The sequence below is a fragment of the Bos mutus genome, chromosome 4 (genome assembly GCF_027580195.1).
Source record: "Bos mutus isolate GX-2022 chromosome 4, NWIPB_WYAK_1.1, whole genome shotgun sequence".
In the NCBI taxonomy this organism is placed as follows: domain Eukaryota; kingdom Metazoa; phylum Chordata; class Mammalia; order Artiodactyla; family Bovidae; genus Bos; species Bos mutus.
Window position 1 is genome coordinate 53180454 of NC_091620.1, and position 14323 is coordinate 53194776.

At 43.2% G+C, this 14323-nt stretch overlaps 1 protein-coding gene across 5 annotated transcripts in view; it reads right to left on the bottom strand.

The window, feature by feature from the left end:
* NOD1 (nucleotide binding oligomerization domain containing 1) overlaps nt 1-14323 on the bottom strand; it is a 93366-nt gene that overhangs the window by 4593 nt on the left and 74450 nt on the right. For 4 of the 5 annotated variants that reach the window (XM_070369485.1, XM_005901399.2, XM_070369488.1 and 1 more), the window contains 2 exons: nt 10262-10345; nt 5963-6046 (listed from right to left, as the gene is read on the bottom strand). In XM_070369485.1, the coding sequence (XP_070225586.1) occupies nt 5963-6046; nt 10262-10345 (168 nt within the window). The remainder of the gene's footprint in view (nt 1-5962; nt 6047-10261; nt 10346-14323) is intronic. The other variant, XM_070369486.1, reaches the window with a different exon arrangement.

A 14323-nucleotide genomic window follows, 5' to 3' on the forward strand; every position in this document is an offset into this window, starting at 1 on the left:
TGCTTTTATCCATTTTACCTTAGAGCTACATTTTTAATTCCTAATGTCATATTTTATATCTCCCTGCTTATCCCTTTATCGTTTAGTATAGTTATAGTCATTTTTGTAATTTTTTCATCTTTAATCCATGTACTGGTTTAAGTGATCTTCAATCCTCAATATATATTTGATTTTCCTATTGGTATTTTCCCTTTGCTATAGATTCTTTTCCATTTAGAGAAGATTCTTCAACGTTTCTCTTAGGGTACGTTTTGTAATGGTGAATTCTTTGCTTTCTGCTTCTCTGAGAAATTCTTATATTCTAAATGATAATCTTCCTGGGATTAAGTATCCTAGGTTGATATTTTTCCCTTTCAGGACTTTGAATATATCAACACTTCTTCTGGCATGCAAGGTTTCTGCAGAGAAACCAGCTGATAGCCTGATGGGGATTTCCTTGTAAAGGACTGTTTTTCTCTTGCTGCCTTTAGAATTCTTTAACTTTTGCCATTTTAATTATGATATGTCTTGGTGTGATTCTGTTTGAGTTCATCTTATATGGGACCTTCTGTTATTCCTGTTCCTGGATATTTGTTCCCTTCTTTAGGTTTGGGAAGTTTTCAGCCATAATTTCTTCAAATACATGTTTTATTCCCTTCTCTTTTCTCCTTCTGGAATCCTTACACAGCAGATATTGGCACATTTTATATTATTCCATAGATCTTTTATGTTGCTTTCATTTTTTTTCATTTTCTGTCTGTCTGCTATGTTGATTGATTTCCATTATTTTATCTTTCAGATCATTTGGATTTGTGTCATTTAGTCTGCTATTGCTTTTACAGTGAATTTTATCTCAGAAATTGAATTTTTGATTAGATCTTTTATAGTTTTTGTTAAAATGATCTGTGCTTAGATCAGTTTTCTTTCTTCATTCAGTTAGCATTTTTATTACCAGCTTTTTGGTAATAAAAATTACCAAAAAGACCAATTACCTCTATTTCATTACTTTTTCCAGGGGGTTTCTCTTGCTCTTTCAATTAGGAGTAGTTCCTCTGCTTTTTCCTTTTATTTAACTATTTCACCTAAATTCACTGAAAAAGAAAAAAGTAATCTATTGTGGTCATGGAGAGGTGTTTTTATGTGAGTGTCCCTATGTAGACTGTGTGTGCCCAGTGTCTGTGGATGCCAGCCATGTCTTCTTCAGAGTGTGCTGGCCACCATCACCTTGATGGAGTGTGGCTAGAACCTACACAGGATGTGATGTGGGACCTCCTCTCTGCTCAGTGACCATCACACAGGGCAGGTGCTGCTCCGGAGTTGCTGGAGCAAATGCCCTGAGCTTTGGGCTATAGAGTTGGCTCTGTTCTCTGTACGTGTATGTTTTCCCTTCTCCCTGCACTGGAGCTTGTGAATTTACAGAGGTCTGATGCACCACCTGTGTAGGTGTCTCACATGCAGCCCAAGGTCATGTTTCTTCCCACTGTGGTCATGCCAGATCTAGAGCAGGGCTGTGGCATGGAGAGGCTGGAGCATCTGCTTGGCTAGCAGTGGGGGTCATGGCATCATGGCCGAAGCGGCTGTGTTGCCATCAGACATCAGGGCTGCTTTGTTAGTGCTATTTTAGCAACCACCCGGCAGGCGCCTGGGGGCCACATCTGTGTCCCTAGCTCAGGTTTTCTGCCAGGACTTGGCTTCTCTAGATCTAGTACCAATCTGTGGTGTGGAGTGAGTGGGCCTGGGGTGTTTGCTCAGCGCGGCTTTGGGAGCACAGTGAGGTGGCAGCCACTCGGGCAGACCTCTTTCTGCCCTATCTGGTGGCAAGCAAGCACCCACACACTCCTCCCAAGTGGAGTCTAGACACTCCAGCCTTTCTCTCTGTCATAGTGGCTCTCCAAGCAGCCAAGGGGGCTTGTCTCCTCTGCTCAGGAGCCCAGGACTGGGACACCCAGTCTGTGGTTCAACCCGCTCACTTCCCAGGCTTCCTTTTCCTCTTAGTCCCTTCCCTGGGGTGCCCATCGTCACCTGATTCTTCTTTTCTCCCATCCTACCTGATTACATGGGAATCTTTCTTGTAGCCTTGGTTGTATAGGAGTTCTCCTGCCAGTTTCCAGTTTTCCATGAGACTTGGTCTACACTTAGATATATTTTCAATGTGTGGAGGGAGATGAGCTCCACATCCTCTTACTCGGCCATCTTGATGACTTGTTTGATATTAATCCTTTCCAGATGGCCAACACACACATGAAAAGATGCTCAACATCACTCAGAGAAATGCAAATCAAAACTTCAATGAGGTATTACCTCACACAAGTCAGAATGGCCATCATCAAAAGAAATCGACAAATAATAAATGCTGGAGAGGATGTGGAGAAAAGGGAACCCTCTTGCATTGCTGGTGGGAATGTAAATTGCTACAACTACTATGGAGAACAGTATGGAGGTTCCTTAAAAAACTAAAAACTATCATAGGACCCAGTAATCCTACACCTAGGCATATACTCTGAGAAAACAATAATTCAAAAAGGTACATGTGCTCCAGTATTCACTGCAGCACTACTTAAAATAGCCTAAATGTCCATGAACAGACAAATGGATAAAGAAGATGTGGTATATAATGAAATATTACTCAAACACAAAAAGGAACAAAACTGGGTCATTTTTAACAATGTGGACGAACCTAGAGTCTGTCATACAGAGTAAAGTCAGTCAGAAAAATATATTAATGTGTATATATGGAATCGAGAAAAACAGTACTGGTGAACCTATCTGCAGGGCAGGAATAGAGACGCAGACATCGAGAACTGACTTGTGGACACAGTGAGGGAAGGAGGGCGGGACACACAGACAGAATAGCACTGACATATGCACGCCCATGTAAAACAGACCGCTCTGGGGAGCTGCTCACCTCAGCGCTGTGTGACGACCTAGAGGGGTGCCCAAGAGGAAGGAGATATATGTATACACACAGCTGATTCATGCTGTTGTACAGCGGAAACTAACAACCTTGTAAAGCAATTATAACCCAATTAAAAAAACCCCTTCATGGAGCTCCCGTCACTCCATGGAATGGGTCTGAGGTCACCAACAGCCTCTATAAAACTGAATTTAAATGACATTTTTCAGGCCTTATCTTTCTTGATCTTCACAGGCATTTCTTCCTCCTCCTTGAAACACTACCATCCGTTTCTTGGCTTGATATTTACATCTGATCACTCCATCTTCTTTTTTATAGTCTCCTCCACATAACCTCTAAATAATGGATTTCCTCCAGGCTTGGGGCCTGGCCCTCTTCCCCAGAAGAACCTCATCTATCCCTGGCCTCATATATGTCAGTGACCTGGGCGAGACCTCTCTACTCCGGAGCCTCTTACCTGCTTGACATTTTCATGGGATGCCTCCCAGTGGGCACCTCGCCCCAGGGGTCCCCAGCTCCGTGCATGGCACCACTCTTTCTCCAGTTGTGCAACTTAGTAACCTGGGGCTTAACTTCACACCTTCCCCACCTTCATATTCTGTCACGAAGTTCTGTTTTGTTTCCTAAATATCCCTAGCATGGCTCCCTGGAACCTCTCCACATGTTCCCCTCCTGATCTGAGTACCTATCACCTCTTCTCTGCCCCACTGTGCTGTCCTGCTAACTGTCCCTTGATGTGGCCTCTGGCCTTTACCAGTCCACTTTCCTACAGGAGCCAGGGTGGTGGTTTTTTTTTTTTTAAGACAGTGTGGCTCTGAGCACATCCCTCTTTGCTTGAAACCTTTCAATGACTTTCTACTGCTTTTAGGATAAACACCAAAAATATGCAACAGGACCCATAGATCTTTCAGGGTCTAGTCTCCACCCTATCACCTCCACCTCCTGTGGCCCTTCTTCCACACTGTTCTTCAAAGGTACCACATTCCTTTGTGCCTCAGAACTTTTGTACATGACGTTCTCCTTCCTAGAACACTTCTTCCCACCTCAGCTGATGATCTCCTATTTGTCCTTCATGGCTTAGTTTAAATGCCACTTCCTTCAGGCGACCTTCCTTGGACTCTTTGTATTAGGTTCCTGTCTCAGCTTTCCCCTCTCCAGCACTCATCATGATTGTCATTAAATAATTACTTGAATAATTTTTTCCTTTACTGTGTCTTCCTCACTAGATGTAAACCCATGACAGCAGGTCCCTCTTGCTCACCACTGGATTCTCAGAATCGTCACAGCACCTGGCACTCACTTGTTACTCAACAAATTAAGACGCCGTGCTTTCCCTGGGGACTCTGCAGTGACCATGACACAGGCCCTGCCCTCAAGGAGCTCACAGTCTGGAGGAGACAGCCTCACAGAAAGCTCTTACAACAGAGTGTGGTTAAGTGCTGTAATTTATGACACTGGGTCATTGAATACTGCTAATTTCTGTCTTTGAAGGCATAACTCACGGAGGGACTTCATATCTCAAGTTCTTTATGAACAGAGATGAGGCAGACATAAATGTCATTATGGCCCAAGGTAATCTCTGCCATTGGTGACCCTGGGCAGAGCCTGACCCCAGCCCTGGCAGCCCATGAAGTGAGACTTCTGGGATGAGCCAGGGACTGGAGTGAAGACACTCCTGGGCCAGCGCCCGAGACTTCCTCCTTGTCCTCTTTTCTAATCCTTCCTGACACCAATGCCTCGTTCAGGTTCTACACAGCATGCCTTAAAGACCGATACTTAGTCCTATATAAATAGTTCTTTGTGTAGGAACAATGGTCTTTGGTGGGCCATTTCAAGCTAGTCAGAATTAAAGCAGCTGCATGTCCTTAAACCATCCTAACCATCACTGAGCAGAGTGGAAGCCAGCTGTGGTCCAGACTGTCCTTCAGCCTGGTCTCCTGTCCTCTCCCACCTCTATCTGCTGTCTTCAGAGTCAGCAGCAAATGCGGTGCTTCTAGGAAAGGATTCCTGGCTGAGCAGTAGGCTTGGCTTTGAAGGTGACTTGCTACAGCCCCTCCATCAATCTGTTTGGAGTCTGGGCTCTCTTCTCAAGCATAATGTTTTCAAATATTTCTTTGGCTTTGCCTCCAAATGAGAACATTTTACATTGTGAACCAGCATCTATGCTGGTACACATCTATACATACACACCCACATCTGAAATTAGATTATGAAATATCTCATAGTGTGCACACAGCATTCTGGTGTTCTACTCCATTTCATTCTTTAAATAATGCTAGTTACAACCTACCAAACCAAAGTCTCTGTCCTCCAGGGGAACCTGGCTCTGGCCCCTGCCAGGCTTTCCATGTTGGGCTGAGCCTCACATTCTGCTGGGATGTCTCAGGCCAGGCCTGGGGCAGAGAGCAAATTCCAGAGCTCTTGGGGGGTCTGGGTTCAAGGACACAGGGACCCTCTGTCCTCAACTCGGTTACATCAGTACTGAGGCAGTCAGGGCCCTTTCTGTTACTAGTGGGACACACATTCCCTCACCCCCCTGAATGTACTCCAGGCCCAGTCCTACCTGTGGGGGAAGGGGCGGGGGCTGCATGTGTCCCGTGGGAGGCACGAGAAATGCAATGGGGCACAACATTGCAGTAAGGCAGGCCATGGGCTTTCCTTCTGCTGGCATAAGCAAGTCCTCAGAAGAGAAACAGGAAGTTGGAAAAGAGTACATTCAGCTCAAATACAGCCTGGAAGCCCAGAGAGGAAAAGAAGATGCTTCAGACTCCAGGCCATCTCAGTCTGTCTGCCTCTGTACAATCTAGGACAGGGGGACTGCAGAAGAGTCCTGACTATGAAGTCACAGCCTTGAACTTCAGCTTCTCCTCTTAGGTGTGACCTGGGTCTGGGCCTCAGTTTCTACATCTGTGAAATGTAAACAGTACTACCTACTTTCCAACAATCTGTAAAGATGAGAAATAAATGCACATTACCTTACATTGTGCATAGCACACAGTCAATGGTGCTAAGTAAATAATCACTGTTGTTACCACAACAGTGGTACAAAAAGTGGTAGATCAGTCTTACCAAATCTCCATTATGCCAGTGTTCTTCTGTAATGCCTCTGCCAGCTGGGCAATCCCCTTGGCCGTGATCTGGTTCTGGATAAGCCTGAAAGAAAAACATACCTTTTGTATCAAGTCATACTGGATGAACTCTGTCCACGTCATTAGGGGGTTGGAAGGGTATGATGGAATGAGAGACAGGGTCAGGAAGAACTGAATCCATTTAACTTTCAGTCTAGCAAAGATTGTCTAGATCAGACTCATGAGAATAAATGACATGTTTTAAAATGTTTAACTTTTCTGATGGGCAGAAGACCTAAAGAGGCATTTCTCCAAAGAAGACATACATATGGCCAACAGGCACATGAAAAGTCGCTAATTATTGGAGAGGTGAAAATCAAAGCCACAGTGAGGTCCCACTTCATACCAGTCAGAATGGCCATCATTAAAAAGTCTAACAACAATAAATACTGGAGGAGATTTGAAGAAAAGGGGATCCTCCTACACTGTTGGTGGGAATGAAAATTTGTGCAGCCACTATTGGTTGGGGAGCTACAAATCCAAATGCCAAAAACCCAGAACATAAACAAGAGAAGCAATATTATAACAAATTCAGTAAAGACTTATTTTTTTTAAATATATAACTGAGTTACTGTGCTGTACAGCAGAAATTAAACATTGTATTAATATATATACATCAATAAATTTAATGTTTAACTTTTCTGTATATTTTTAGCATGAGCATAATAGATCTATATATTCACATGTAGGTACTTTTACTACATGAACATATATATGCATGTGTGCTTGACACTTTTCATTATTTGGAGACTACCAGTCTGAACAACAAATTCTAAGGAACGTATCTGGGAACAGGCAGTCTGATATCTCCTTCCAGGTGGCTGGAGAAAGGCAAAGCAGCTTTTAAAGTTAAGTATTTTTAAAGAGCTAGGCATTCTCTTCTTTGGGGGGGGGGAAGGCTTCCAAAATGGTGCCATGTCCTATCCAACATCTGAGAGGGAGGGTGGGAGGGGAAACTATTCATGAGTCCCAGTGGAAAAGCATCCATACTGGGGCCTCTAGGAGTATACCCTGTTATGGTAGGTAACAGTGACTCAATGAAACGAAGGTTTCAGATAGAGCTGAGAAGCCTGAACAATTCCTGAATTGCTCCCCTGGGAGGCTGTGCTTCTAGCCCACACAGAAAAAAAATGCAGCACAAGTCAGTGATATGTCTACTTTTTTTTTTTTTTAATCATCAGGGGTTCACTCCTCTCCTCTGGCTTTTTGTAGATAGACTGCAAATGCACTTGACCTTTAGAAATTTTGGGCACTGATCCAAGAAGGCAGCTGCATGAGGAAGATGAAGGCCTGTATTACCATGACTGATGAGATTTCAGAAATTAAGCCAATCCCTTCCAAGGAAGCAATATAGCATGGTTAAAAGCTCTCCTCATACACAATTACACCTACTCCCCCACCTTCCAGCCATAGATCCTTAAAGAAGCTCTCTGTTCTTCGGCTGCCTGACCTATAACACGAGAATAACTGTAAGAGAACCCCACAACCCTGAGTGTGTGAGTTTCAATAGGAGGATGGGTATGAAGTAGTTCTCAGTCTCTATCACGGTGCCCAGTGCAAGTTCTTGTCACTATTCCTGCCCAAGCACACAGGAACAGGCAGCCACGCTGTAGCCAGGACCCAGTGACTGTTGCCACATCTCCCACAGACTGGGGCCCCAGGTCTTGATGCAGAGGTGGTAACCTTCTGGTAAGCATGACCACAGTATGACTTGGACTTTTTGCAAAAGGAGCAAAAATAGAACCTGGAAGTGGGCACAGAGTTCTGCATTTAGTTAAATTCCACTATTTCCTAATGATCCCTTCCATGGTTGCAACCACTGGCACCACCTACGCCTTGCTGGAGGTAGGCTGAGCTGCCTGCAGCCTAGACCTGGCAAGAGGCTGGGTGGGAGGAGAGGTTAAAAAGCCTGGCAGTGCTCAGGCCCACTGGCTACCTTCACCCTGGCCAGTGTGGTCTGTGCTCGCATAGAGTGAAGACGTACTCTCTAGCCCTCTCCTAACAGTGTTCTCCCTGGAGAGGCTGGCCTGACACCTAGGGAAGGGCGTAAAAGAAAGTCTATGGGTCAGAAAGAAAAAAAAAAAAAAAAAACAGATGTAAAAGTAACACACTGGGCATATATATATAGAGAGAGAGAGAGAGAGAAACTGACATGATGATCTAAAATTCACGTGGAAATGCAAGGGACCCGGAATAGTCAAAACAATATTAAGAAGAACAAAGTTGGAAACACACACTTCCTGGTTTCAAAAACTTATTACAAAGTTACAATAAGCAGGACAGTATGGTCCTGGCATAAGGATAAACATATGGCCCAACCAGAAAAGAAAGTCCAGAAATAAACTCACACATTTATGGTCAACTGATTTGACAAAAGTGTTAGGGCCATTCAAAAGGGAAGAGTCTTCAACATGTGGTACTTGCACAACTGATTATCTAGATGCAATAAAATAAAGCTGGACCCCAAATCTCATACCATACACAGAAACAAACTCCAGATGGATCAAGGACCTAAATGTAAGAGCAAAACTGTAACACTTAAAGGAAATCTTTGTGACCTTGGATTAGGCAATGATTTCTTAGTAAGACACCTAAAGCACAAGCAACTAAAGAAAAAATAAATTGGACTTCATCAAAATTAAACACTTTGGTGCTTCAAAGGTCACTGTGAAGAAACTGAAAAGAAATATTTGCAAAATTGAAAAACTCTACAGAGAGGGAGGAAATATTTGCAAATCATCTATCTAGTAAACGTTTTGTACCTAGAATATTTAAAGAATCCTAACAACTCAGCGGCAACCCACTCCAGTACTCTTGCCTGGAAAATCCCATGGATGGAGAAGCCTGGTAGGCTGCAGTCCATGGTGTTGCTAAGAGTCGGGCACGACTGAGCGATTTCACTTTCACACATTGGAGAAGGAAATGGCAACGCACTCCAGTATTCTTGCCTGGAGAATCCCAAGGACAGAGGAGCCTAGTGGGCTGCCGTCTATGGGGTCACACAGAGTTGGACACGACTGAAGCGACTTAGCAGCAGCAGCAGCAACAACTCAGCAATTAAAAGGCACATGACCCAACTTAAGGCTTCCCAGGAGGCACTAGTGGTAAAGAACCCACCTGCCAAAGCAGGAGACGTAAGAGACAAGAGTTTGATCCCTGGGTGGGGAAGATCCCCTGGAGGAGGGCTCAGCAACCCATTCCGTATTCTTGCCTGAAGAATCCCCATCAACAGAGGAGCCTGGTGGGCTACAGCAAAGAGTCGGACACGACTGAAGCAATTTACCACAGCACAACCCAATTTACAAATGAACAAAGAATGTGGAGCCAGTTCTCCAAAGAAGATATACAAATGGCCAATATGCACAGGAAAAGACACCTAACATTGTTAGTGTCAGGGAAATGCAAATCAAAACCACGAAGACACAGCACTTCATTATCCCCTAGGATAGTATGACCCCAGAAGACCTGTGTTGGTGAGGATGTGAAGAAATGGTGACCCTCGTACATGACTGCTGAGAATGTAAATAGCATAATCACTTTGGAAAACAGTTTATCAGTTAACAAAATAACCATATAACTGTGAAATTCTATTCCTAAGTATATACCCAAAAGAAAACATACGGTTACACAAACATGCACGAATGTTCACAGTAGCATTATTCATAAGTCATAAAGTAGAAACAATCCAAATGTCCACCAACTGATGAATGAACAAAACTTGGACTATCCATACAATGGAATATTCAGCCATAAAAAGCAATGGAGTGCCGATACATGCCACAGCATAGATGAAGCTTGAAAACTTACGCTACTGAAATAACACAGAAACAAAAGGCCCCAATATCATACGACTGCATCTCTATGAAATGCCCAGAAAAGGCAAATCCACAGAGACTGAAAATAAGATTAGTAGATGCTAAATCCCACAGACAGAGGAACCTGTTGGGCTATGATGGTCCATTGAGTCACAAAGTCGGATACGACTGAGGTGACTTAGCACGCATGCAGGAACCAAGGGAGAAGAAGAAGGGGAGTGGTTGATTAATGCATACAGGTTTTGGGGGAATAGGAGAGGTGGTTAGATAAAATGTTCTAGAGTTAGAGAGTAGTGTTGGCTGCACAACCTATAAATATGCTAAAAATCACTGAATTGTATACTTCAAAAGAGTGACTTTTATGGTATGTTAATTTTATGTCAAAGTTTTTTTTTTAAAAAGCACAGTGTTGAAATCTGAATTACCATAAATGTTTCAATGTCTGGTTGACTTTCAACATCTCTGCAAAGCTCTCTGCCACTTCGTCATCAAGTTCATTTTTGGTGAGCCTGTAAGAAAAAGGAAGAGTGGACTCAGGGCAGTCAGTCCTACCTGGTACCCTTCCTTCATTGTGTTCCTGGCCCAGGCGTCTCCAGCTTACGCTGCTAATCACTTGCTGAGAACTCAGCAAACAGCCAGGCTCCAAACCCAGCCTCTGAGCCCCAAAGACAATAAATGGAGGTTCATTTCTAGTGCAAATTCTTCACCCAAGCTCCTACTTCTTGGCCCTGCTGTTGTCAGGGAGCCCGTACTCCCCTCCATCCTTGCTAAGCTCTTGGATTTCACAGAAGACAGGGGCCATAGAAAGCAAGGGACCAATGCTTGCTGCTCTGGTCTCCTGCAGCCTTTAAGATCCCTTGAACACCACAGACAGTCTGCTACTAAATTCAGTCTGATGAAGACCTAGAAAAGCCTGCCAAATGCATGTGAAAATGTGATCATCACTTTGCCAGTTATGGAGGACCCAAGTTCTGTGACTGAAAGTTCCAGTAGTCTCTCAGTTGTTCTTAAAAGCAGAAAGTGCCCTGGGTAAAGCACAGAGGGCAAGACGCTCCTGGTGGTAAAGAGGATTAAACCCTGTTGTCCCAATGGATGAAAGAATAAAGAAAGGAAGGAGAAGAAAATAGAAAAAAAATTTAAAAAATCATTCCTTGAAGGGCAATTTGGTAGTGTCTATCCAATTTTTTTGCATTCCAGTCCTCTATAATGAAAAGGACATCTTTTTTGGGTGTTAGTTCTAAAAGGTCTTGGAGATCTTCATAGAACAGTTCAACTTCAGCTTCTTCAGCGTTACTGGTTGGGGCATAGACTTGGATTACTGTGATATTGAATGGTTTGCCTTGGAAATGAACAGAGATCATTCTGTCATTTTTGAGATTGCATCCAAGGAAAGACTAGAGATCTCTTCAAGAAAATTAGAGATACGAAGGGAACATTTCATGCAAAGATGGGCTCGATAAAGGACAGAAATGGTATGGACCTAACAGAAGCAGAAGATATTGAGAAGAGGTGGCAAGAATACATAGAAGAACTGTATAAAAAAGATCTTCATGGCCCAGATAATCACGATGGTGTGATCACTGACCTAGAGCCAGACATCCTGGAATGTGAAGTTAAGTGGGCCTTAGAAAGCATCACTATGAACAAAGCTAGTGGAGGTGATGGAATTCCAGTTGAGTTATTTCAAATCCTGGAAGTTGATGCTGTGAAAGTGCTGCACTCAGTATGCAAGGAAATTTGGAAAACTCAGCAGTGGCCACAGGACTGGAAAAGGTCAGTTTTCATTCCAATCCCAAAGAAAAGCAATGCCAAAGAATGCTCAAACGACCACACAATTGCACTCATCTCACACGCTAGTAAAGTGAAAGTGAAGTGAAGTCGTTCAGTCGTGTCCGACTCTTAGCGACCCCAGCTCCTCCGCCCATGGGATTTTCCAGGCAAGAGTACTGGAGTGGGGTGCCATTGCCTAATGCTCAAAATTCTCCAAGCCAGGCTTCAGCAATACGTGAACCATGAACTTCCTGATGTTCAAGCTGGTTTTAGAAAAGGCAGAGGAACCAGAGATCAAATTGCCAACATCTACTGGATCATCGAGAAACAGAGTTCCAGAAAAACATCTATTTCTGCTTTATTGACTATGCCAAAGCCTTTGACTGTGTGGATCACAATAAACTGTGGAAAACTCTGAAAGAGATGGGAATACCAGACCACCTGACCTGCCTCTTGAGAAACCTATGTGCAGGTCAGGAAGCAACAGTTAGAACTGGATGTGGAACAACAGACTGGTTCCAAATAGGAAAAGGAGTACATCAAGGCTGTATATTGTCACCCTGCTTATTTAACTTATATGCAGAGTACATCATAAGAAACCCTGGGCTGGAAGAAGCACAAGCTGGAATCAAGATTGCCAGGAGAAATATCAATAACCTCAGATATGCAGATGACACCACCCTTATGGCAGAAAGTGAAGAGGAACTAAAAAGCCTCTTGATGAAAGTGAAAGAGGAGAGTGAAAAAGTTGGCTTAAAGCTCAATATTCAGAAAATGAAGATCATGGCATCTAGTCCCATCACTTCATGGGAAATAGATGGGAAAACAGTGGAAACAGTGTCAGACTTTATTTTTCTGGGCTCCAAAATCACTGCAGATGGTGATTGCAGCCATGAAATTAAAAGATGCTTACTCCTTGGAAGGAAAGTTATGACCAACCTAGATAGCATATTGAAAAGCAGAGACATTACTTTGCCAACAAAGGTCCATCTAGTCAAGGCTATGGTTTTTCCAATGGTCATGTATGGATGTGAAAGTTGGGACTGTGAAGAAAGCTGAGCGCCGAAGAATTGATGCTTTTGAACTGTGGTGTTGGAGAAGACTCTTGAAAGTCCCTTGGACTGCAGGGAGAATCAACCAGTCCATCCTAAAGGAGATCAGTCCTGGGTGTTCTTTGGAAGGAATGATGCTCAAGCTGAAACTCCAGTACTTTGGCCACCTCATGCGAAGAGTTGACTCATTGGAAAAGACTCTAATGCTGAGAGGGATTGGGGGCAAGAGAAGGGGACGACAGAGGATGAGATGGCTGGGTGGTCCATCACTGACTCAATGGACATGAGTTTGGGTGAACTCTGGGAGTTGGTGATGGACAGGGAGGCCTGGCGTGCTGCAGTTCATGGGGTCGCAAAGAGTTGGACATGACTGAGAGACTGAACTGAACTGGTCCAAATTTTAAATGTGTTTCACTTTGGACCAATAATTAGACTTCTAGAAACTGACCTTATGGTGTGCAAAGACATTACACACAGGTTTCTATACATGCAGTATTGATTGCAGTCTTTTTTGGTCATAATGTAAGATGTAAACAAATTTCAGTATCAATAGAGGCAACAGGAAAAATAAGTTGTGAGTGTGCAGCCTTTAGAGAGACTGAGGTAGGAGGAAGAAAGAGGCTGAAGAGCATAGCACTTAAGACACTCTGAGTCAGATAAGCCAGCTGGGAATCACTTACTAGCAGGGTGACCACAGCAGGTGGTTGAACTTCTCTGGGCCTGAGTTTTCCCATCAGTAAATGTTAACAGTAACGGTACAACCCTCCTTGCATGGTTGTGAGAATGAGTTACTGTACGAAAAAGACTGAGAACAATGCATGATGTATTTATGGTCAGTACTCAAGAGATTCTGGGGATTGACATTATCCACCTAGAGCTGTGAGTCTCAACCGGGGTGAGTTTCCATCCAGAGACACTTGCCAATGTCTGGAGACAATTTTGATTGTCACAATTAGGGTTCACTACAGAGTATCTAATGGGCAAAGACCAGGGATTCTGCTGAATATCTTACAATGCACAGGACAGCCTCTCAACAAAAAAGAAATATCTGGACCAAAATGTCAAAACAGTGTTGAGACTGAGAAACCCCAACATAAAAGGACATATAAAATATGTACAATATATGGCTGAGATGTTTAAGCCACTTGCTAAATTCTATTTTGTAAGAAAAGGGGTATTTATTTGAATATACATTCAAATGCTAGAAATAGAAGATTATATTTAGGAAACATGAAAGGGGAGGTACTTTCACTTCCTACTTGCCAGACTTCAGTGTCATATTTTTTTTTCTCAGAAAGTATTTTTTTACTTTTCAAAATCTTTTAAGAGATTTTTTGAAGAGAAAAGGGAAATGAGCTTACTGGGCAGCAGGTCTAGTGTCGGAATTCTCACAATGACATTTACATTAACTAATTTAGCCAATATCTCATGAGGAGGATATGGAGACATGTAATATAACTTCCTCACCTGAATTTATGATACAGGCAAGTAAATAAAATACAATAAAATAAAAATATGGTAAATGGCCAAAAAAAGAAGAACCAAAAAAAAAAAAAGGAGCACTTTCAGAAGGTAACATTAATGAATTAGTGGCCCTGGAATGCAGAGAGGAGTGAGGACAGGTGAGGAGGAGCATGAAGGTCAACTCCGGATGTGACTAGCTGG